This window comes from Sphaerodactylus townsendi, linkage group LG15, assembly GCF_021028975.2.
Source record: "Sphaerodactylus townsendi isolate TG3544 linkage group LG15, MPM_Stown_v2.3, whole genome shotgun sequence".
Classification (NCBI taxonomy): Eukaryota; Metazoa; Chordata; class Lepidosauria; order Squamata; family Sphaerodactylidae; genus Sphaerodactylus; species Sphaerodactylus townsendi.
In genome coordinates, this window is record NC_059439.1 from 7159744 (window position 1) to 7184241 (window position 24498).

Consider the following 24498-nt stretch of genomic DNA (forward strand, 5'->3'; position numbering starts at 1 on the left):
CTCACCAATGCAGAATAGAGAGGTACAATTACATCCCTTATTTTTGACACTATACTCCTATTGATACGGGCCAAATTTGCATTGGCTTTCTTGGCCACTGCAGCACACTGCTGACTCATGTTCAGTTTGTGCTCTACTAAGACTCCCAGATCCCTTTCACATATAGTGTTGTCAAACCAGGTGTCACCCATCCTATATCTGTGCATTTCATTTTTTCTGCCTAAGTGTAGTATCTTACATTCCTCTCTGTTGAAATTCATTTTGTTTGTTTCGGCCCAGCTCTCTAATCTGTCCGGGTCATTTTGAATTCTGACTCTGTCCTCTGGGGTATTAGCTACCCCTCCTAATTTGGGGTCATCTGCAAATTTGATTAACATGCTCTCTATTCCATCATCCAAGTAATTGATAAAAATATTGAATAGCACTGGGCCCAGGACAGAACCCTGTGACACCCCACTAGCCACTTCTCTCCAGGATGAAGAGCCATTAATGAGAACCCTTTGAGTTCAGTCTATCAACCAATTACAAATCCAACTAATAGTAGCATTGTCTAGTCCACATTTCACTAGCTTACTTGCAAGAATATTATGGGGCACAAACTATTTCAGAAACTTATCAGTTGTTACAGACCTCCTAACTCAGAGTCTACTTGACCTGGGAAATTCCTGGATATTTAGGGGCAGAGTGGAGGGAAGCATGGTTTGGGGAAGGAGCTCAGTAGGATATAACCACTCCACCCTCTAAATCAGTCATTTTCTCCATGGCAACTGAGCCCTGCATTTCCAAGAGATCTCCAGCCCCAACATGGTAGGGGAACCCTATCTGATACAAAATGCATCTTGAAACCCACATAAATATACAGCATAGCATTCCACTGACCACAAAATTAAGATCAGGGATATTAGTAATGAGAGACTGGTGAAGATGAAATTCTGTTTGTGTAAAAGACTCCATCTTAGTGGCTGGTTGATGAAAACCTACTTGTACCTGAAAGCACTGAATTCAAACCACACTCTGAAGTTTACATTTATGTGCCTCAGCCAGGCTTCTCCTTTGACTGCCTAAAGACTTGTGCTGATGATGTTGCTACCCAAAATTGTGGGATGCAACGACCCTTTTTGGTTGGGGAAATTAGCTACAGAGCACATGGTCGCTTAGAGTCGCTTGAAGAGCGTTGGGTAACTTGATCACTATATATATAGATAGATAGCCTATGTCAGGGGTAGGGAACCTGCGGCTCTCCAGATGTTCAGGAACTACAATTCCCATCAGCCTCTGTCAGCATGGCCAATTGGCCATGCTGGTAGGGGCTGATGGGAATTGTAGTTTCTGAACATCTGGAGAGCCGCAGGTTCCCTACCCCTGGCCTATGTATACGGGTTTCAGCTCACTATGAAAAACCAGCAGAGTAAATAAATTCTTTTCAATTGTTTTATTGGGGAAAATAACAAATGGAATAAAACAAATTCTCACTCACAGTCACTCAATTACTGGGGTAAAAACACACACATACAAGGTTTCCCTAGGATATAATTTAGAGATGAAAGACAGGTTTTGGATACACAGAGAGAAGGGATGGGATATCAAAGATTTATATTTACCAGTCTTGTAGTGGATGTCCAGGAAACAGAGACCTAATGGCTAGGCTCTGGATGATCAAAGCTGATGGAACAATATTACTGACCACCATCTGAGACATGCTTTTATAGGGAAAAGCATGTCTTGGGCAAATGAAATCCTTTTCAGAAAGGATTTTTTCCTGCTGTTACAGGTGAGGTAATGATCTTGAGTATCAGATCATTGAGCTGATGGCTGACCCATTATCTTTTATGGGTTTTTGCCAGGTGTTGGAAAAAACAAGTAAGGACCCTTAATGGGTGTTGCAACATAAGATGGTCACAAGGAGATGAGTCAGAGGGAGACTCTTGAGTTGATTACAGCAAAGGGAAGTCACATATGACTGTTTTGAACTGTGACAGGAAACCTGATGTAGAGGTGCTGGGATGCAACTTCAAAGGCCTAAATTATCTCGTGGCCGGAACAGAGTTTTCCTGAGAGGGGGAAAGCAAAGGATTTTAGATTCGATATTGAGACGGGGTCAGAGAAGGATCTCTGGACTATGGGTTCCCGGAATGGGGACAAAGAACTTCCAAATAAGACTGTATTCAACTGAGCAATCTCTAACTGCATTTATGTTTTATTTCTTTGCTTTGAACTTTTACAATAAATCGTTGAGAACTCAGCTGGTTGGAGTTATTGGAGAAAAGGACCCAGGTCTTTACTGAAACAAGCATTGGCTCTCCTAGGCTTGCTTTCATCATAGAGACAAAAGCTGTCTCCTGAGTATGGGCCAGGCATTGGGGGGGGGGGGGGGAGCAAGAGAGAGAGGAGTCCTTGAGGCATTCTTGCCCACAAGGTCAGACACAGTCCGAATATGGAGTTTCTGAATTAAAAGAGACTCCTACATTTCAGGGCACTGTGTTGCTAGGTCTGCCAGGGTAGCATTCCGGGAGAAAGACTGTCCCCCCTGCTACAGGTCAGGTTGGCTACAATGTGTTCTTTAAAACTTGTTAGTAAATACATCTTTGGTATTGCCTACACCCTGTGCCTCAGTGATCTCTGTGTTCTTGCTCACCATGAAATTTAACTCACATCAGCAAACCCCAAGCCTTTATGTTTGCTGTCCTTATTTATTTATTTTATTTATTTATTATCATATTTATATACCGCCCCATCCCCTGAGGGCTCTAAGGGTCCTGAGCCTAAGAACATCTTGTAACTGAGGGGGAGAACCAACATGCTGTAGTAGCTAAGGATGTATCCTAGTCTAACCAAATTTGATTCCCCACTCCTCCACATGAGCAGTGGACTCTAATTGGATGAACTAGGTTTGTTTCCCCACTCCCACATGTGAAGCCTGCTGGGAGACCTTCGGCTAGTCACAGTTCTCTCCAAACACTCTGAGCCCCACCCATCTCACAAGGGGCTTGTTTTGGGGAGGGGAAGGAGTTTCTAAGTCATTTTGAGACTCCTTACAATTGTTCCCCAAAATTGTAAGAGGCTGTGTGGGTCCCCTAGATTGGTAGAAAATGCATGTCACAGTGAACCACGTTCCGAATACTGACAATAACATGTGCGCACCAGGCATTGTGAATGAAACTGTGACATTTTGCATACTCAGTGCAGAATGAACCATAATGAGTTCATTTCTTGAAACGATCCCCAGCACCAATCAAGTTACAAAGTACACTTGATATTGGAATTTTAATTACACAGTTATAAGAACAGGAGGAAAGGTGACATAGCATAGCCTAATCTCATCAGATCTCAGAAGCTAGGCAACTTGAGTTTTGGATGGTACACAACCAAGGCAGATACAGCAGAGGAAGGCAAACGGCAAACCACCTCTGCTTCTCACTCGCCTCAAACACCAAAAAAATGTGCATGTGTAAAGCACTGTCAAGTCTCAGACAATTTATGGCAACCCCAACAAGAAGCTTTCAAGACAAGTATGATTTGCTATTACTTTCCTGTGGATTTTTCCTTGCTGGTTTTCCTTCCAAGAACTAACACAGCTTCCAAGATTGGGCTACATACCATGCAGCTTTTTCCTCCCCATCAAAAGATGCTCCCTGTAAAAAAAACCCACACAATTTAATTGCATGCCCTCTGGTGTTGACACTGTGGAAAGCTTTCATAGCAACTTAAGCACAGATTACAGATCCAGATTTTTGGGGGTGGGGGGAGCTCTGTAGCAACTGGGGACAGCTCAGCCAGCAGCGAGGGGAAAACCCCTAGCTACTGCCTGGAAACTCCATTTGAAAAAGTGACCTATGCCACATGTTTGCATTGGGGGCATAATCCTAGCCAAAAGGTCTTTGGGAGTGAACTGGAATTGGCTCCTTTCCCGGAACACCCATAGCCCACTCCCAGCAAGCAGGCTATGTGGTGGGCAAACAAGCCAGCACAGGCCCACCCTGTTTCTGCCACTCCTTTCACCCACCGCACCAGCCCGGATTGGGCTGCCCCTCAGCTTTCCTCAGTGTTCTGGAACACATTGTTGGCATGTAGAAGGTCACAGGTAGTGTCCCGGTCGTCTCATGTCAAATGATTGGGTAAGATCGTTTCTTGGAGAACTACTGGCAAAGCCGACAACAACGAACTATGTGGACAACCGTATGGCTCAGGATAAAGCCATTTCTTATGTTTGTATAAGCCTGTGAAAATCAACGCGCAGCCTTGTTTAGGAGGCCGTGAGGCATTTAAGAAAATGCTCAAATGACTTTAGAAGAGGGAGTCAACTTTTACAGTGACGAATGTACTGAGGAAGACAGTGGAGACAAGAACGCCAAACTGCCATGTGGCCATGGCGGTCTGTGTCCCAGGATAGACAGCTTTTCATTTCCATCTTTTTGCACAATAAAATTCCTTATCCCAACAGGGGAATCACTTGCCTTGACTAACAGCAGAATAGGTGCAGCCAAACCCGCAGCGCTTCCTGCCCTTAAGGGCAATGCTTGGGAGATCATAGAAGTTGGAGTGGCAGTGGCCAGGAGTTACAAAATTAAGAGAATATCATTGTTTCACTCTGAGTAGAAAAATGGTTCCTTCCTCATGGCTGATATGGACAAAGCAAAGCTTGCTCTGTCAGGTTTAAATAAAGATTTCTCAGTTTCAAAGTTTTATTATTTGTTCAAAGCTGCATCTCTGGGAAATCTCCTGTGGGTTCAGGGAGGAGTCTCAGAGCTCTATTGTTCGCAGACATGACTTATATCTTTTCCATTAGACCCTCCCAAGCAACTCTTGCAACATTATCCATTGGTTGGGCTGTGAAGACGTAGAGTGCCTGTCATGCTCTTAATCTGTTCCCCCTCCCATAGCCCACCTTTGCTTTCTATATTTGGGCATACTCTTTATGTCACCTTGCCCGTACTAGGATTTTGGTTTCTATATTAACGAAGCCTGTTTTTCCCCTGTTATCTCTTTTTGGCTTTAATTTTGCATTCCTTTACCCTTAGCTATCAGTGAATTTACAGCTTCTTGCAAGAGCCAGTGTTTTGCTTAAATCTTACATTTCTCTAATGCTTATAACAATACACATAATAAAATGGCTTGCCTTAATACACACGCATATATTCCTATCATGACCAATAGCAGTAGAGAAAGAAGAAGGACTAAACGATTCAAATCACATTGTTCAGATCAGATCCATAGTTCTTCCCTTGGATAAAAAGTTCACATAAAGCAGAAAATATGAGACAGCTCTTGTTTTCAGTCTCCTGCTGAAACTCATTCTATCTAAGATTGGAGCTATATAAAGTAATTTCTAAGAGTCCCTCGTCTCACCAGTCTACTTCTTGGTCTACTTATTTTTATTCACCTGTTCAAGAAACACTGATTTAGAGACCAGCTTTTCTGCCTGGTCATAGATGTTATAGTGAAGGTAGATTCAACAGATTCAAAAGGGAGCTTGAGCATCTGCATCATGGCAGAAGGTAACTGTCCTTAAACGATCGTGAAGGAAGCTTTGGGGCGGGGGAAGAGGAAAGGGAAAGAAGACAAGTCAGCAAGAAATTTGGAAGAATAGCATACAGGGGCACAAATGCTGGGGGACTTACCTCCGGACCACATCTAGCTTGTTCAAAAACTCGCAAATGTTTGAGTGGTAACATTAGCTCCAGGACTTGAAAGTCTGATTTGTCTTTTGTGTAAGATCCTCTGATACTTTCTGGGCCTGTGAAAAAGGGAGACAAGCTTTAAGCAGAGAACTTGGGTTCTGAATGCTGACATGCAGGACTTGTAGAAAACATCTATTTGCACCAGTTTAGCCTTCATTTCAAATCCTGCACTTTCTGCTTGGGCTTCCAGAGTCCTCCAAATCAAGACTGAGTCAGGCACGGGATATGTATGTGTATTCGATTCGATTTCGAATACCTTTAATGGCATATAAATTGTTTAAGATTAGCTTAGCAAGATAATAACAGCCTTTACAACTTTACAATTTCTGACGAGTTAAAATAACACCATTTAAAAATTTAGCCACCGCTTCCAACAGCTCGTAGTTGTGGCTGTTTAAAAGATATATAACCTTCTGTTTATCTGTAATGCCTTCACTTCCATGCAGGAAGGGGATTATGTGCTTCTTCCTACCTATCTCATAAAAAGGACAATCCAACAGCATATGAGATGCTGTTTCCTAGAGACCCATGCCACGCGGCCATTTCCTTTCTTTATGTAGGATTCCAAGGTGGGGCGTCCAAGGCTAAAGGAAGAAGGCAGGGCATTACACCTAGCTAAGGTGATTGCTCTATGCCAGCGGGCCTCAACCAGGAGATAAAGGTACTGGGCTGCAATTAGTCTATCCATAGGTATTCCCAGAGAGATCGGGGAACAGGTTTTATTAGCTTCCTCTAGCATCTGTTGAAACTCTCTGTCAAAAAGTCTCTTCTTGATAGCCCCATAGACCTCCTGCTCTGTTAGCATTAGCAGGTCCTCCAAGGAAATGTATGTGTATTCATATTCAATCACTTTGCAACGCAAATTTCAGAGGTTAGCCATTTTGGTCTGCAGGAAGTTTTGACTCTCGGAAACTCATGCTTGAAAACTTTGTCAGCTCTGGCGCTACTGGATTGTACCTCGCAAAGCATGCTCAACTCATCTTCCTTGTTCAAAGGCATGGAAGAGACAGAAAGTTATGAAGATGTTTGCTTGTGCTGCACATTATTGTACAGATGCAGTAATTTCTATTATTCTAATTTATGTCTAGTAATAATTGTTTTATTTTATAGTAATCATAACACACCCTTGACCAGGGGTCTGCAACCTGCAGCTTTCATCCTTGTACTGTGGCTCCACCTGGGAAAGAGGGGAAAGAACACCGGAGGGAGGAAGGGAGGAAGGAAGGAGGTGTGCTCACCATGTCCCAAGTGCAACTTGCCATCATGGGCGTCACTGTCACTGTCTATCTCACCTGCTTGGGAACATTTGTGGGGAACAAGATGTTGGAAGGGGAGGCGGAGGGCAGATCAGCAACGAGTGGACGTTAAAACTGTAGGGAGCACTGTAATGTGGGACGGGGCCTGGGACGAGAGAAGGGTTCCCTTCCCTCCCTCCCTCCCTCCCTGTTGGAGAGCAAACTGAGTACCTCCTCCCCCCTTCGGGACCATGGCCCTTGAAAGAGGTACCAGCGCAGGTGGGAGGAGTGAAAGTGAGGGAGAAGGGGCAGACAGACAGTAAAGAAGAGGATGTGTTTATACAAAACGTAAAGGTAAAAAAACAATATATACATTGTTATCTTCATTTTAAATGTCAAAAAGTATTTGCGGCTCCAAGTGTTTTCTTTTCCATGGAAAAGGGGTCTAAATGGCTCTTTGGGTGTTAAAGGTTGCCAACCCCTGACCTTGACCTAGACGGCCCCAGCTAGCCTGGCGGTCTCATTAGACCTTAGAGGCTAACCAGGGTCAGCGTGGGCTAGTATTTGGCTGGGAGACCACCAAGAAATGCCAGGGGCGTGACAGGGTTAGACCACCAAGAAATGCCAGAGGCAGTCCACACCAAAGCACCTCTGGACGGCTCCCGCCTTGAAACCCTACTGGGCTGTTATAAGTCAGCAGCACTTTATACCTACAATCATACAATGATTTAAAATGGAGGCCCGTGGTTATGCTATCTGTCTTATATCTGGAGAAATTTCCTCATATTATTTCCTCATAAAAATATTTTAAGGATATAAATAACCCGAACACCTCAGACCCTCTGTTGAGGCAAAAGTGGCCGTTTTTTGTTTCTTTCCCACAAGCATCTTGCCAAGCGCATTCTCCTCACAAATATTAACCGGGGGAAAAAGCGGGAAAGAGAGGGCGACGATGAAAATCTTCCAATGGTCACGGAATCACCCGAGCGGAAAGGGTGAAGGCGGAAATGCACGAATCATAAGCCGAAGATCCCCGACCGTTTCCGAAAACTCCCGAAGGGCCATCCCGAGGAGCCAGCCTGCGTTCTCGGGAGAGGGGAAAACCCCACCCATCCGCCCTCTACGCCCGCCTCTTTTGGGCTCGTGGCTCGGCGCTCGGCTAATCGGGCCTGCCCCAGTTTTCCCGTCGTCCTTTGCGATTGTTGCTCTGTCACGGCCGTAGCCGGTCTCAAGAAGGTGAAGCCATGAAGCAGGAAGGCGGCTCTCGCCGCCGCGCCGGGGCCGAGAAGGCCAAGCCCCCGCCCGCCGAGCCCACTCAGCCTCCCCCTCCGCCCGCCGACGTCGAGATGCACGAGGAGGCCGCGTCCGCCGACCCCGTTTCGGGGGAGAAGTCGCAGCGCGAGTTGGACGCCGTCACGCTGGAAGGTGAGAAAAGAGACGCCCGGGAGGGGCCGGGAGGAGCGGGAAAAGAGACCCTCACACAGCCTGTGAGGAAAAGGCGGGGCCCGGGTGCGCGCTGGACCGCGAGGGGGCGGGGCCACAGTCACCTCCTCAATGGCCCGCCTCCCGAAGGCCAGGTAAGGGAGCGGCGCGCATCGGCTGAAGGGGCGGGGCTAAGCAGGCGGTAGGGAGGATCGGACGCTCTCCGCAGCAGCGCATTGGATAGCGGTAAATACGGGGCGGGGCGTGCTCTAAGGTTAGGACTACGGGTGGGGCCAAACTGGAGAGGAGTGGTTAAAGGGGTGGAGCTACATTGCTGTCACACACCCCTTATGGGCGGGGCTCCTGTCTCATCCCAAGTGATGAGGGGCGGGGTTATCCAGTGGGTGGGGCACATCAGTGCTCCCTTCGGGGGTTATAGGAAGTTTGGCTGGGGTGAAGAAATCGGGGTTCAAGTTAAGGCCCAGTGGCTCTTTAATGACTAATAAGGTTTTTATTAGTAGCTTGGGGACTAGAGCCCAGGTTATAGCACAGCGGAATCTTGTTTGTTTTTAAGATGCTGTTTAACTCCTTATTTTTTTACTTTTTTAGTACAGCTTATTCTGGAATTGCTACTGTGGTTAAAATGTTCTTTCATATGTGAAACAGGTGTCAGGTCAGATGCTGCTACATTGTATGGTTTTTTTTACAGCAGGCAGGGGTGGATTTGATTGTTAACACCTCCCTGGAGATATCGAGTCTGCCTGTCTCAGCTTCCTCCTGATTGCTTGTAGTCCTCCCACATGGTGTGATTGTTAGAGTGTCAGATTAGGGTCTGGAAGGCTATGTTAAAATCTCCAGCCTGCCCTGGAAAGAAACTTTGGACTAATGGTGCGTTTGCAACTTCCCATGGTTCTTCCAAGGCAAGTATGGGTAGGAATGCTCGCTTAGATGTGTTCACTCAGTCATTTTTCTGCTTTCCTGAAATCATCTAATTGAGTTTATATACCAGATAGCGGTGTCAGGTTCTTGGTGGAACAATGAACAGGAACAAAACTCATTAAGATCAACCAGCAATATTCTGCTACAGGTTCCGTTTACCTGTAAATCTATGTTAGCGAGTATGTGGAGCAAAACATCTTAATACGGCATTGCAGCCCAGGAATTCATTTCCAAAGGTGAGCTGCCAGAGTAAAACCTTGCATTCTTTAAAAGGTATTCTGTTTACATGAGTTTTTGGCTGCTGTTGCTGGTTTCATAGCATTTATTTATAGGGATGGTTTCATTCTTTTTTTAGGCCTGTGTATATTGATCTGCTTTCCCTGAAAAAAGCGCAGTCCCCCACGTGACCATATGCGACAAAATACTTACATACTTTTAAAATGTCGAAGGATAACTCATCTACTTCTTAGTCTGTTGTTTATGAATATTAGAATGTCTTACTCGGTCCAGCTGAGGTCTACCAATGTTGTTTGCAAATGTTAGATAGTCCACACGAAATTGGCCAGCAGATCTGTCTTTGGCCCCTCCCAGCTGTAAAGAATATAAAAATAACACAGTGTCTTTCTATATATTTTCAAGATAGAGGAGGCTGGAATTTGGAGGAGGACTCGCATCATGAGTTGCTCTTTATTGCTGTGGAGGATCAGTGAGGAGGCAGGCCGTGTGTCAGGGCACTTGTAATGAAGAAACCCACAGCAGATGAGCCTCCTATTTTTGGATCAGAAGTACAGCACCATCTCATTCCCTCCCCACCCCCGTGGCAAGAGTTTTTGTTTGAGACAGACCACCTGTTTCAACAAACGGATGAAATCAACTGGTTCTGGTGGGTTTTCCGGGGTGTGTGGCTGTGGTCTGGTGGATTTTGTTCCTAAGGTTTCGCCTGCATTTGTGGCTGGCATCTTCAGAGGTTCATCACAGAGAACGGCCACACAGAACGGTATCCACCAGACCACGGCCACACAGCCCAGAAAACCCATTAGAACCAGTTGAATCCAGCCATGAAAGCCTTCGACAATACATTGATGAAATCAACTCAGAACTGACTGCAGATCATGCGTGGTGTTACATTTTTGGCATTCCGTTCATTTCCAGTGACCATGTCATTACTAAGATGGATTGATATCCCCCACCAAAAATAGTGGGGGATAATTTATATTGTCCACCGTACATGTACAACAAAGCAAGCTAAAGGCTATAAAGAAATAACTGGTTGAAGTCAAGTGATCTGAAACATGCAGCCCAGAATAAGGACTTACGCTAACTGGTGTCTAAAGTACCAGATTGATTTTTGACTTTTTATTTCTACAGAACATGGACCCTTACAGAACATGCCCATAACTATTCTGATAAAATCCCAGTCTAGCCACCTTTTTCTGCTGTAGTTTTGTCAAACAGCTGCTGGAACATGTGGTGGAGCTTGCTGCCTCTCAAATGGTTCTTTTTCTAGCTTTTTCTTTTCTACTAAGATGTGTGCATCTCATCGTAGTGTGTGTTCTTTTTCTTTTCTGCTCAGACATGTGCACTTCATCGTGGTGTGTATTCTGTTGCCAAATGAAACTATCTTTTTCCCCATCATGCCTCCTTGGGCCAAATCCATGCATCTTTCTGCCATGCAATTCTGTCTAAAAAATTCTGTGCTGTAGCAGTACTTTATCTTGGTAATTGACTCAAGCACAGATTTTGGTTGAAAATAGTAGAATTCCAGAGAAGCACATCAAAAGAATAGCAGGTCCCAGTTCTGTGTTCTGAAGGTTCCAAACACTTAATGACCTGTGAAATTATGATCCTCTGAAATTAGCAAGAAGAATCTCTTGGTTAAGGGATATCACCACTGAAAACTTCATTTTATTTATCTTATTCATGCCATTGAAAGCAATAGAAAACAAATATAATGAATGAAATAAAAAAGAGGAATTATTTTGAAAAATTACACCTTTTCTAACTGCATACTGTTATGCTTGGAATATTCTTTTGTTTTGTCATGTAGTTTGTATCATGTGGCCCTCATTCTTGCGTACAATGAAATTTAGTTGTGACACTGATGTGGACTTTGGTCTTTTGGAACTGGAGAGTCTTGACGCTCCCTACTATGGAGAATCCTTCAAGGAGCAACTGTTCCGAATGTTTTTCATTTTGCCATTAGATTCTGTTAGCATCTCACCAGTTGGCTGTTAATCAAAATAAGTGATATAGACATGCTGTTCCCAATGACAAAATGAGTTCCATTACCATGTTGTTGTTAAGCTAAGTTACACAACCCAGACTGCATGCTGACTTTTATAAGCTATCGGTTCCCATATAAGTACAACTTACTTTCACCATTGTCCAGAGGACATGTGGTGGGGACTGTTTTAGAGTCCAGAGGCGGCCTGGGAAAACTGCAAGGGTTCCTTGGGTGCTGCAGGTTCAGTTTAATTAAGTCCCAGTGTTTTTGGTTGATCTGCTGATTCAGTGTCCAGTCATCTACACACCCCTGTGACCCGGTCTGTCCATCTGTGGAGCTCTAACGGTTTTGCCTTTCTCCTTGGCCGCTGCAGATATCAAAGAGCACGTGAAGCAGCTGGAGAAAGCCGTCTCTGGGAAGGAGCCTCGTTACGTCCTTCGGGCCCTGAGAGCACTGCCCTCCACCTCCCGCCGTCTCAATCCCAATGTGCTTCAGAAAGCCATCAATGGTTTTTTCACATCCAACAGTGCTGTGCGAGACTTCCTCATCAATTTCCTGGAGGAGGCAAGTCCAAAAGGAATTCAGTGAGGCTAAACGTTACATAGCAGTTAGAGTGTTGGACTCGGGCTGGGTGGGGTGGGTCAGATCAGCCAGGGAGCTCACCGAGGATCTTGGGACAGTCTTGGTTTCTCAGCCTCCCTCACCGCTTTGGGTTGTTGAGAGGACAAAAATTGAGTTGGGAAGAAGCTCTGAACTCCTTTGGAGGGAACATAGGACAAAAATGTGATTGCTTGGCAGAAGCTGTGTACTGTCACCCTACACTGGGTACCTGATTGAGAAAATGTCTGTGTGAAGTGGCTCTTCATCATCCAGTTAAACTGGGCAACAACACTCAGTTATCCCCTATGATTAAATCTGTCATCATTAGCTGTAATCCCTAATGCTCTGGTCTTCAGGAGCAGCAGTGATGTAGGAGGTTAAGAGCTCGTGTATCTAATCTGGAGGAACCGGGTTTGATTCCCAGCTCTGCCGCCTGAGCTGTGGAGGCTTATCTGGGGAATTCAGATTAGCCCATACACTCCCACACACGCCAGCTGGGTGACCTTGGGCTAGTCACAGCTTCTTGGAGCTCTCTCAGCCCCATCTACCTCACAGGGTGTTTGTTGTGAGGGGGGAAGGGCAAGGAGATTGTAAGCCCCTGCAGGAGAGAAAGGGGGGATAGAAATCCAAACTCTTCTTCTTCTTCTTGATGATGAATCTGCGCCGGGGGTGGGGTAGGGGTGAGGAGATGGCTATAGCCTCCCATTGTCCTGATGTGCTTCTCTTTCCCATCTATTTGTAGCCTATGGACACAGAAGCTGATCTGCAGTTCCGGCCCCGCACAGGAAAGGCAGCTGCCACTCCTCTCCTTCCAGAAGTCGAAGCATATCTCCAGCTGCTCCTAGTCATCTACCTGATGAATAGCAAACGCTACCAGGAGGTAACGTGGTGCCACCTGTCCCGTGTCTCAGCCCCTACTGAAAGCAGAGAACTGCTAGGAGTTGACCAGGGGAGAATGTTCAGCAAAAACAAACAGCAGCATTAGTCACTGTTCTTAATCCCTTCCCTTTCCACACACCCCACTAGAGGATACAAGTTGTGGCTGTGAATAAAAACAAAAAACAGGCACATTCCACACAGGCCAAGAAACACAGGTGTGGGACGCTATGTAACCTGTTTGGTGAGGGGTACTTCGCACAGGTCCTGCCCCTAAATGAGGCTGCCCCATTTTATTTCCCCCAACCTGGTTTTTTAAAACAATCACTAAAGTGATTGTTTTGAAAAATCCTGGGTTGGAGCCACTCTCAAGTGGACAGCCAGGCAAGAGGCACTTTGTTTCCTTCCCTTCCACCCCGTTCTCCACGGTGAGGGAGAAGCTGCCCGCCATTGCCGAGAGGCCCCTTTTCCTTTTTTTGATTTTGCGGCTTGCAGCTGCGTAGCTACACTGGTGCAGACGGTCACCTTTTAGGCTCAGGGCAGTTTCAACATTTTGTAGTTCTGCAGTTTAACAGATTTTAAAATGGGGGCACATGGGAATATACCCCAGGACAGGAACAAATGGCATCTGAAACCAGTTGCTAGTTTGTAAGTCATTGTGGTGAAGTACCTCATGGTCGAAAGAAATTTACCTTCAAATCCCCACTTGGCCATGAAGCTCAGCAGGTGACTGTCTCTCAGGGTTGCTGTAGGGATAAAATGAGGAACAGAAACCGGTCTTTGTGGGGGAAAGAGTAGGATAAAAAGGTGATGAATCAGAGTGGAGCAAAATCTGCTTCAGCTTTTTCCCAATTTTCAACCCACTAATGTTCCTGACACTCACTCTCTCTCACGCACACACGCACGCACGGTATATTCATAGGGGAAGTTGACACAATCATAGCTGAGAGTGAGAGCAGAGACTGAATTGATGCTGGCGATTGCGTATCCTTTCTCCACATGACAAGAACCCCTGTAAAGGGGTGGAGAATTTTAAACCCATGGACACTAGTGGTGCTTTTCAGAGGGTGACCAAATTGGCCTTGCTGGCGGGTGGATGGGAATTGTAGTCCATGAACATCTGGAGCACCAAAGGTTGGCCACCCCTGGGTTAGAGTTTTGGACTAAGATCTGGGAGACCCAATTTCAAAACTCTACTCTACCATGGAAACTTGCTGGAAGAGTTGGGCCTGTAAATCACATTGCCATCAGATGTGACAGCAGGAGTTTTGAATCTTGAAAGCCTGTACCCCAAATTTGGCAATTCTACTGTAGATCAACATGACTGCCCTCTGAAACTTGCTGAGGTAAGTGATGGGATACAGTCATGCACACGCACGCATACTCTGTGTCTGACCCAGTGGGCTTTTTTTGGCCTTGACCCAGAGAATTGTAGCAGCCCAGGTAGAACTTCCAGGATTTGAGATATAGGCTAAACTGCTGCAAAAAAATGTTGTCTGCAAGCCCTGCATATCTGCATTCAGAACCCAAGTTCTCTGCTTAAAGTACATCTCCAATTTTCCAGGCCCAGAAAGTATCAGATGATCTTATGCAAAAGACGAGTCCCCAGAACCGCCGAGCCCTGGATCTAGTAGTGGCCAAGTGTTACTATTACCATTCACGCATCTATGAGTTTTTGAACAAACTTGATGTGGTCCGGAGGTAAGTCCACCAGCATTTGTGTTCTCTGTACACTATTCTTCCAAATTTCTTGCTGACTCTTTCCCTTCTTTCCCCCCCCCCCCCCCAAAGCTTCCTTCATGCTCGTTTAAGGACAGCTACCCTCCGCCACGATGCAGACGGCCAAGCTACCCTCTTGAATCTGCTGCTGAGGAATTACCTTCACTATGACCTCTACGACCAGGCAGAAAAGCTGGTCTCCAAATCAGTGTTTCCTGAACAGGCGAACAACAACGAGTGGGCCAGGTACCTCTACTACACAGGTGAGAAGCAGCAATCTTAGAAGCTACTTTATATCGCTCCGACCTGTGGTTGGGAATCTCAGATAGAATCGTTTTCAACGGGAGGCTGAAAACATGAGCCGAATCATCTTTTCTGCTTTATGTGGGCTGTTTTTATTCCAGGAAAGCACCGTGTGATCTGAATGTTTTATGAAATTAGCCTCTCTCTTTTTCCTCTGCTGCTACTGGCCATGAGGAAGGAACCATTTTTCCAACCAGAGAGAATCAACTCTTCTCTCTTCATTTTGCAACTTCTGGTCACTGCCACTCTAACTTCCATGATCTCCTAAGCATTGCCCTTGAGGACGAGAAGCTAGGGTTTTGCGTTAAGAAATTGCGTTAAGAAATTGCGTTAAGAAATACCAAATTCCACAGTTGCCTATTGTTTACAGTTGTGTTGGTTTCAAAAGTGAAAACCAATAACACCAATCATGTAATATCTTTATTAGAACCAGCTCAGTAGTATGTAACATTGTGGAAGCTTTCATGTTACCCTTCAAAGTTACTCTTCAAAGTTCATATCCAGCTCTTCTGAGCACCCTTGATTAGGTTTAATGGTATCATATGAGGAATTTTTGTTTCTTAGCCACCCACTCCTTTCTCTGTGTCGATGGCTGAAGAAGATATCTGCAGGCACATATGATTTATTTTTAAGCATGTATTCTGCTGTTTCTTGATCATGACAGATTTAAAACAAGCAATGATAAAACAAAAGAGCAAAGCAAACACTTAAAAATTATATATGATTTTATATAAAAATAATTATATTTTTTATATAAATAAATTTTTTGGGTTAAGTGGTCAAAAGGCAAACCTTGTTGCTGTGGATTAATTTCTTTGTCGGCCCATCCATTTAATGAGGAGAGGAGAGGAGGAGGAGGAGGATTTATATTCCCCCTTTCTCTCCTGTAGGAGACTCAAAGGGGCTTACAAACTCCTTTCCCTACCCCTCTCACAACAACCTGTGAGGTAGGTGGGACTGAGAGAGCTCAGAAGAACTGTGACTACCCCAAAGTCACCAGCTGGCATGTGTTGGAGTGCACAGGCTAATCTGAAGTCCCCAGATAAGCCTCCACAACTCAAGCAGCAGAGTGGGGAATCAAACCCGGTTCCTCCAGATTAGAATGCACCTGCTCTTAACCACTACGCCACTGCTACGCCCAAAAAGATTTGTCCTACCTTCATGTTTACTGGGAAGGCTGTATTGCTAAAGGCAGCTGTAAAAGTTATTTTTTAAAAAAACTCACAGATGAAGGTGATGCTGATATTCCGGCCTGCAGTCCATGGGGATGCAGTACGTAGTTCTGAGAAGTAGAAGCTTCACTCGTGCTTTGCTGTAAAGTATTAATCTGTCATTCTTGCATCAATAATAACTGCAGAGACAATTTTGCAGGACTGCGCTGTTTCAGGGCATGGGTGACATTGTTAAAGGGAGACAGTAAAGTAATAATAGTCACTACCTCTTGACAGTGTGACAGGTAATAACAGGTAATTGACAGGTAATAACAGTCATTACCTCTTGACTGCTGTTTAATTTATCTGGGGGGAACACAAACTCTTGAGCCAGCCCTGCCATTGGCCATCTGTGAATGAGCTGGGCTGGGCTCCACTGGGTTACAGATCGTCCACCTGTAATCTCATGAACTGCTTTTTAGGGTCGCCCAGGCAGGAGGAATGCAGGTATGTCTCTGTAGACACAGCATACCTGACATCCGCAGGCTGTGTGTGGGCCAGAGACAGGAGCAGCTCAGGTGGCACAGAACCCAAGAGTGACTTCAACGCATAATCCTGCTTCCTGAAGCTGCTCTTTCTTTGAGGCCTCTTCCCTTCTGGTTTCCCGTGGAACACTTAAACCTGCAGTGGTTCATAGTGAAACCTGCCTATTAGTTGCAGTCTCAGCTGGTTATGTCCCACCAACTCTTCTGAGCTCCTCTTCTCTTCCAGGCCGCATCAAGGCCATCCAGCTGGAATATTCTGAAGCCCGCAGAACCATGACGAACGCCCTTCGGAAAGCACCACAGCACACAGCAGTTGGCTTCAAGCAGACAGTAAGTGAGCTGGAGGGGGGCTTCTCCAAGGGCTGGTATTGGTTGGTGATGGGAGCAAATCTGCCTTTTGCGCCGAACTGATTGGCAGTCTTCTGACAGTAACATGGCAAATGGGTGTGGGGATTCCCTCGCCCCTTTGGTGCCATAGGTCCATAAACTGCTGATTGTGGTGGAGCTTCTCCTGGGTGAGATTCCGGATAGACTGCAGTTTCGCCAGCCATCTTTGAAGAGGTCACTGATGCCCTACTTCCTCTTGACGCAGGGTAAGCAATGCAGCTAAGGGTCCTTCTTAACAGCTCCTGCAAGATGGTGGCCAGTGCAACTCCAGCGCTAGGAGTTCTAAGCCAGAATGCAGCCTATCCAAATGGTCTTTCGTAAGAACTGTTTCAGAATTTTCTCCTACAGAACCATCTATTGGAAACTTATGTTTCCATGTTCTTACAGCTAGCAGTCTGTTCAAAAGATGTAAATACATACATGTATATAGGGTGTAGTCAGCCTGTTGCACAGTGTGGTAAGATGCAGTTCTTCAGTCAAAGCTCTGCTCACATCCTGAGTTTGATGCTGATGGAAGTCGGTTTCAGGTAGCCGACTCAAGGTTGACTCAGCCTTCTATCCTTCCGTGGTCCATAAAATGCGTACCCAGCTTGCTGGGAGTAAAGTGTAGATAGTTGGGGAAGGCAGTGGCAAACTACCTCATAAACAGCAAAGTCTGTCTAGTAAACATCACAATGTCACGCCACCCCATGGGTCAGTAATGACTTGTGCTTTTACAGTGGACTACTTTAAAGAAGAAGAGTTAGATTTATATCCCCCCTTTCTCTCCTGTAAGAAGACTCAAGGGGGACATTTTGTCTGGGAATCGTGAAAAGTTTCACCCAAATGTTAGGCGTCAGGTGTGGTTTTTTTCTCTACACAATGTACTACTTTCCAGACTTGCTTTCTGAGACTGGGGAGTGTGCTCACAATATTGCAACACCTTGGCGCTCTCAGTAATGGAATGCATTCCACCAGAGGGTGTGGTTGCAGTGTCTAGAGGCAAAGAATAAAAAAGCAGAGATGTCATCTGCTGCATCCATGAAGAAGAAGAGTTGGATTTATATTCCCCCTTTCTCTCCTGTAAGGAGACTCAAAAGGGGCTTACAAACTCCTTTCCCTTCCCCCCTCACAACAAACACCCTGTGAGGTAGGTGGGGCTGAGAGAGCTCAGAAGAACTGTGACTAGCTCAAGGTCACCCAGCTGGCGTGTGTTGGAGTGTACAGTCTAATATGAATTCCCCAGATAAGCCTCCCCAGCTCAAGCGGTAGAGTGGGGAATCAACCCCGGTTCCTCCAGATTAGAGTACACCTGCTGTGAAGTGTAGACTGTACCACAAAAATGTGGCACACAAACATTGTAAAAAAAACCCCACTGTTCATTTTGCGGAATTCCATAATTATGTCTTTGAGAAAGTTCAAATTATTTTCTTCCATGGGAAGAACCATTCAGAAAAGCAAACCCCCTGACTTGTGTACAGTGTAAATTCTGCAGATCATCTCCAGCTAAATGTTTACACCAGCATGACTGCATGTCTTTGGGAAAGACCACATGTGTTGCTAATGTAACAGCCTATCATGTTGTGAAAGCACAGATCTCACACTAACACGTCAGTCCAAAGCATTTGTTTAAAAGACTTTTATGTGCCTCTATACACACAGCACTCCCAAAGTGGTCTGGAACAAAATAAAAACCACCAGTGAAAATACAGGTTCTCTTACTAGAATTGAATTGCATGGAGAGTAATGTGACATATTAAAAATACCATTTAAATACACACTTTAAGGTTAAATGAATCTTAATAATATATAATTTGCATAAGTAAGTTGATACCATCACATGCTGCATACAGCAGCCATAGATTACATTTTTGAAGTGTTGATGGGACATAAAATATTTGATACACACTTCTGGATTTTTGTGTCTCATGAATATATGCACATATATTCTTGTGTGTGGTTCTTTTGTTTGCATCTTGGAGAGTTCTCAATTGTGTAGTTTTTTTCTTGCTTGCTTTTATATTGGGGCCACTTTCCCCTTTTTCTGTTTTTGGAATAACATAGCCTGACAACAGAGTGCAAGAGAATTCCCAAGCTGTAAGCTTTCCCTTTCCAGATACCGTCTCTATCCCTGTCTGTCCTCACTCACCATTTTTGTTCCAACAGCTGTTCGGACAGGAAACCTGGCCAAATTCAACCAGGTCCTGGATCAGTTTGCTGACAAGTTCCAGGCTGACGGGACCTATACCCTTATTATCCGGCTGAGGCACAATGTGATTAAGACAGGTGAGTAACCAGAAATCCCCTCCAGGTGTCCTTCACCTGTTTCAGCAAGGAGGATTGGACCTGGCCTTGCAATTCAAACTCCTGGCTCAGCCAAGCATCTGTTTCCCTTTTCCTTTTTAAGGCCTTTGAGGGCATGGGTATAAAGCTTCCCCCTAAGCAGAAAGAAAACTTGTATATGTCTGGTAGATAACCTTGAGTGCATACATGAACACCCCCACAGCCCTTTGTTATCTGAACTTTTCTGGCTCTTGTGCAGGGGTTCGCATGATCAGTCTTTCATACTCGCGCATCTCCTTGGCTGACATCGCCCAGAAGTTGCAGCTGGATAGTCCAGAAGATGCTGAGTTCATTGTCGCCAAGGTGAGCTGTGGGAAGGGTGGGGGGGGGGGGCGAATGGGAATCCCCCAGTCCTGTGCTCTCATTTTTCAAAGTTGATAACGCACAGCGATCATCTGGCTCTTAAAACGCTCTTTATCTGTTGGGGAGCTTATCCTTAGTTGCATCTCAAAAGCTGTGGAAAACCAGGATCTGAAGCACCTTAATCCCAATAACAGGTCCCCATCCTCTAATTTTCTCACCCCAACTCTCAAGTGTATGAGCAGGATTTGGTGGGATGAAGCTGGAGCCGAGACTTCTTTGAGCCGCTCTTGATTACTGCAGGTTCTGTGGGATGAAGCCTTGTCCCCACACCTGCCACCTGTCTCCCCTCTCCTGCTCTGTTTACTGAAGGCCTTCCATTTCCATCCCATGCCTGCTTCCAGGTATACTGATGAAGGCAGCCTCACGTCAGCTTTTGGAGATGGCATTAAGCCAGGGGTGGCCAACCTATGGTGCTTCAGATGTTCATGGACTACAATTCCCATCAGCCCCTACCAGCATGACCAATTGTGGTGATAGGGGAGAGGGCCGAGGCTTTTCATGAACCTCCTCTTTGACTTGAAGTGTACAGTCTTGATTGTATGGACTAGTAATATATGAAGCACCATTGAAGGTACATCGAATTCCTTTCCCAAATAACTCCAACCTGCCTTCATGCATCTCAGGAAGGCTGGTGCCTTTTTCGGAATTAAGCTCCCAGTTCCTAGTAAAACAATAACTGCCTGTCTGCCCTGTGGGCCTCAGCTCTTACTGTCAGAGGGCAACTGTGTTTGTCTGTGGTTCCTAGGCCATCCGGGACGGTGTGATAGAAGCCAGCATCAACCATGAGAAAGGCTACGTCCAGTCCAAAGAGATGACTGACATCTACTCAACACGGGAACCCCAGCTGGCCTTCCACCAGCGTATCTCCTTCTGCCTAGACATTCACAACATGTCTGTCAAGGTAATGTAGATCCCACAGGGGATCCTGCAAGCACCATGTTCGCAGTGGCAGTTCTGCCACCGGGATCCATAGTGGCGTCCTGCCACTGGAGCACTGTTACCTTTCAAATGTGGTCCACCCTAGAGGGATGATGCCAGTTTGTCCCAGATTGAGGGTGAAGTACCAGGGATATCAACAATTAAAGCAAGGGATGGTTGGACATGGTTTCTTCATGGAGTGCAAACAAGTAGGCATTTAGAGCACTGGCCTGAAGTGAGGAAGCCCCGAGTTCAAATCTCCCAGGCAGTATGAACTCACAGGACGGCTTTAGGGCACCTGCTCTCTCTCAGCCTCAGTGCCCTATTTGCAGTGTGGGAATGATAGTCACCTTGCAAGATTACTGTAAAGGTTACTGAGCACTTGAACCACTACTATTAATGTTGTTAACTCAAAGGCAGGGTATAGGTGACTGGTGGTTCGAGTGCTGAATGTCTTGGAGACACAGGCTTGAGTTCCCACACTGTGAAGAAGAGTGCTGATTGGCCTCCTGCGCAGTGTTTTCCCAGGATTGTTGGGAGGATAAGAAAGGAGAGGAGAAATGTGTGCTGCTCTGAACTCCTTGAGGGAAGGGTTAGGGCACAAATGAACTAGATAGGCAGGATCTGGATAACTGGAACTCTGGGAGGGAAAGGTTGACATCTTGGTGGCTTTTCCAAGAGAGGAATCCTGGGATATGAGGCTTGTGGGTTTGAGTCCTATCACTAATGTGATAGGACTCAAACCCACAAGCCTCATATCCCAGGGGATCTGTGGGATCTGGGAACCCCTTGCTGGTGCTGCGTATTTGCTGGCTGGGCTTCTTGATAGGGCCCTTGTGAGACTTTTCCCTCCAGTTCATTATCTTCCACCTCTTCCCGTTCTTTTTAGGCAATGAGGTTCCCTCCAAAGTCTTATAATAAGGACCTGGAGTCTGCAGAGGTGAGTGTCCACTGGAGAAACGGTGGGATGGGGGCACATATTCCCGCAACCCCACGGTTTTAGACCTCCCAATTTCTCAATAGGTGGCCCGCAAGTCTGTCAAAGTCAGCCATCTTCCTCCACCATTCTGTGTCTGCACCTCACTTAAAGCAATTTAACAATCCCTCTCCTGTGTTGTTGGAACTTTGGTCCTCAGTCAGGCAAAATAAGAATTAGTTTTTGTACCCCGCTTTTCTGTACTGTAAGGAGACTCAAAGTGCCTTATAATCGCCTTCCATTTCCCTGTCCACAACAGACACCTTGGGAGGTAGGTGCGGCTGAGAGAGTTCTGAGAGAACTGTGACTGACTCAAGGTCACCCAGCAGACTTCATGTGGAGGAGCAAGGATATTAGAGTCTGCCACTCTTAAGCACTATGCCACGCTGGCTCCCATTCCATTCTTCTGTTAGTAGCTGTTTAACACTTAGTAGTGTAACACTTCTCAAACCTTTTTCACCAACAAACGGGCCAGTCTTTGGGGTGTTTAAGACATTGTATGTTTATGCAGGAAAGTGCAAAGGCAGAAGAAAGGAAGGTGCAGTTCCTGAGAATGGGGGAAGGGGGCGCTGACGGCCATTCCAAAAACTTAACAGAATATCAATTCAGCAGCACAAATGCTCCACTGAACAAGGGGTTGCTGTTACACAAAGCTGTCCTTCCGTATCTGAGGCCATGTGTACGTTACTGTTTCTCTGGAGATTTTTTATTTTAATGTTGCCCACATGCATTTCAAATTCTGTGCCTAGGAAAGCTGGATTCTGTGAGCTGTATGAATCATACTAATCACAACTTTACCTATTTTTTCTTGTTTATGATCATTTATTTTTCCTTTTAATAGTTGTGAGGGGCATGTCCCTCTCAGTCCCTTCAGTAATATTTCTGCTGTTTTCTAGTATGAGAAAGGCTGTTCTTTCTGTGGGGCTAAAATGCTAAATCACTACTCAGGTTGCCCCAGAAACATGTCAGTCATTCAGTTTAAAATCTCACCACTGAATTCAGAAAAGAAGAGAAGAATTCTTACAACCTCTTCATAAACATACTTTCTGGGATATATCTGTATCTCTCAAAGTATGAGAGGTTAGCTTTTATCATCTTTATCAGTGCTATTCAATAGTTTAATCAATGGCGGTTGAGGAAATAGAGGGCATGCTAATCAAATTTGCAGATGACACCAAATTAGGAGGGGTAACTAATACCCCAGAGGACAGAGTTAACATTCGAAATGACCTGGATGGATTAGAGAGCTGGGCCAAAACTATTTGAATGAATTTCAACATTGGTAAATGTTAGATACTACACTTAGGCTGAAAAAAATGAAATCAACAGATATAAGGATGGGGGACACCTGGCTTGACAACAGTACATGTGAATTGGCCAGGCTGGCAGGGGCTGATGGGATTTGTAGTCCATGAACATCTGGAGAGCCGCAGGTTGCAGACCCCTAGTCTAGAACCAGGGCCTTAATAGTACCACTGTACTCTGCATTGGTCAACCTCACCTGAAATACTGTGTCCAGTTCTGGGCACCACAATTCAAGAAGGATATTGACAAACTGGAACGGGTCCAGAGGAAGGTGACCAAAATGGTCAAAGGTCTGGATTCCATGTCATATGAGAAGTGGCTTAGGGAGCTAGGTATGTTTATCCTGGAGAAGACAAGGTTAAGGGTGACATAGCCATGTTTCAATATTTGAAGGGATGTCATGTTGAAGAGGGAGCGAGCTTGTTTTCTGTTGCTTCAGAGACTAGGGTGTGAAGTAATGGTTACAAGGTAAAGAAAAAGAGATTCCACCTAAACATTAGGAAGAATTTCCTGACAGTAAGGGCTGTTTGGCAGTGGAATGCACTGCCTGAAAGAGTGGTGGAGTCTCCTTCTTCGGAGGTTTTTAAGCAGAGACTGAATGACCATCTGTTAAGAGTACTTTGATTGTGTATTCCTGCATGGCAGGGGGTTGGATTTGATGGCCCCTGGGGTTTCTTCCAACTCTATGGTTCTGTCTGAGAAAGTGCACAGTCCAAAGTCCATCCTCACCACACAATAGTCACGTTGTTGCTTTTGTTCTGCAGGAGCGCCGGGAGCGTGAGCAGCAAGACCTAGAATTTGCCAAGGAAATGGCCGAGGATGATGATGACGGTTTCCCTTGATGCTCTGGGGATGGCTGCATTTATTTTTTTGTTTGTTTCTTGCCCAATACAGACCATTGTCTACTGGCTGAAACCCAGAACTCGCCTTTCTTTCTTATATTCTGCATGTCAGGGACGGAACAGAGAAACTCACATCCTCTTACGTGCCACAATAGAGGGAACAGCAGCCCATCTCCCAAGAAAGGGGGAGGGGCCCCCCCTCAACTAAAGCTCGCTTTGTGGCTTTCAGACATAGGCGGCCCCCACAAGGCACTAAAGGAAGCCACTGTTGTCGCTCTTGCCAGTTTTTAGGGGAACACGGGGATGGGGTGGGGGACACAGTTGGTGGCACTGTGGACACCTCTTCAGCTCCAGCTGGCGGAGTGATTTCGGTTGGAGACTTTTGTCCAACTTTGTTTAGGGCTTTTAAATAAAAGTTTGGGAAAAACAGAAAGTCTTTTTGCCTACAGTCTTGTATAGGACTTAGAACTGGATTTAACCGGGGTGGGGTGGGGGCTGTTCAGAAGTGCAACCCTTCTTCCTGACAGCAAAGTATTCCTGCACACATCCAAGGGTGGCCAACCTATGGCACTCCAGATGTTCATGGACTACAATGAACTACAGCATGGCCAATTGGCAGGGCCTGATGGGAAATGTAGTCCATGAACATCTGGAGCGCCATAGGTTGGCCACCACTATGCTGGGCCCTTCATC

General features: G+C 45.6%; 1 protein-coding gene across 1 annotated transcript; it reads left to right on the top strand.

The window, feature by feature from the left end:
• The first annotated feature begins 8078 nt into the window (after window positions 1-8078).
• Window positions 8079-24234, top strand: PSMD3 (proteasome 26S subunit, non-ATPase 3). Its single transcript, XM_048517871.1, has 12 exons — window positions 8079-8338; window positions 11872-12062; window positions 12841-12978; window positions 14539-14675; window positions 14766-14956; window positions 16919-17022; window positions 17171-17285; window positions 19225-19344; window positions 19601-19704; window positions 20510-20665; window positions 21572-21622; window positions 23728-24234. Exons 1-12 carry the CDS (start codon window positions 8158-8160, stop codon window positions 23803-23805), a joined length of 1566 nt encoding a protein of 521 aa, XP_048373828.1. The 5' UTR covers window positions 8079-8157; the 3' UTR covers window positions 23806-24234.
• The last annotated feature ends 264 nt before the right edge of the window (window positions 24235-24498 follow it).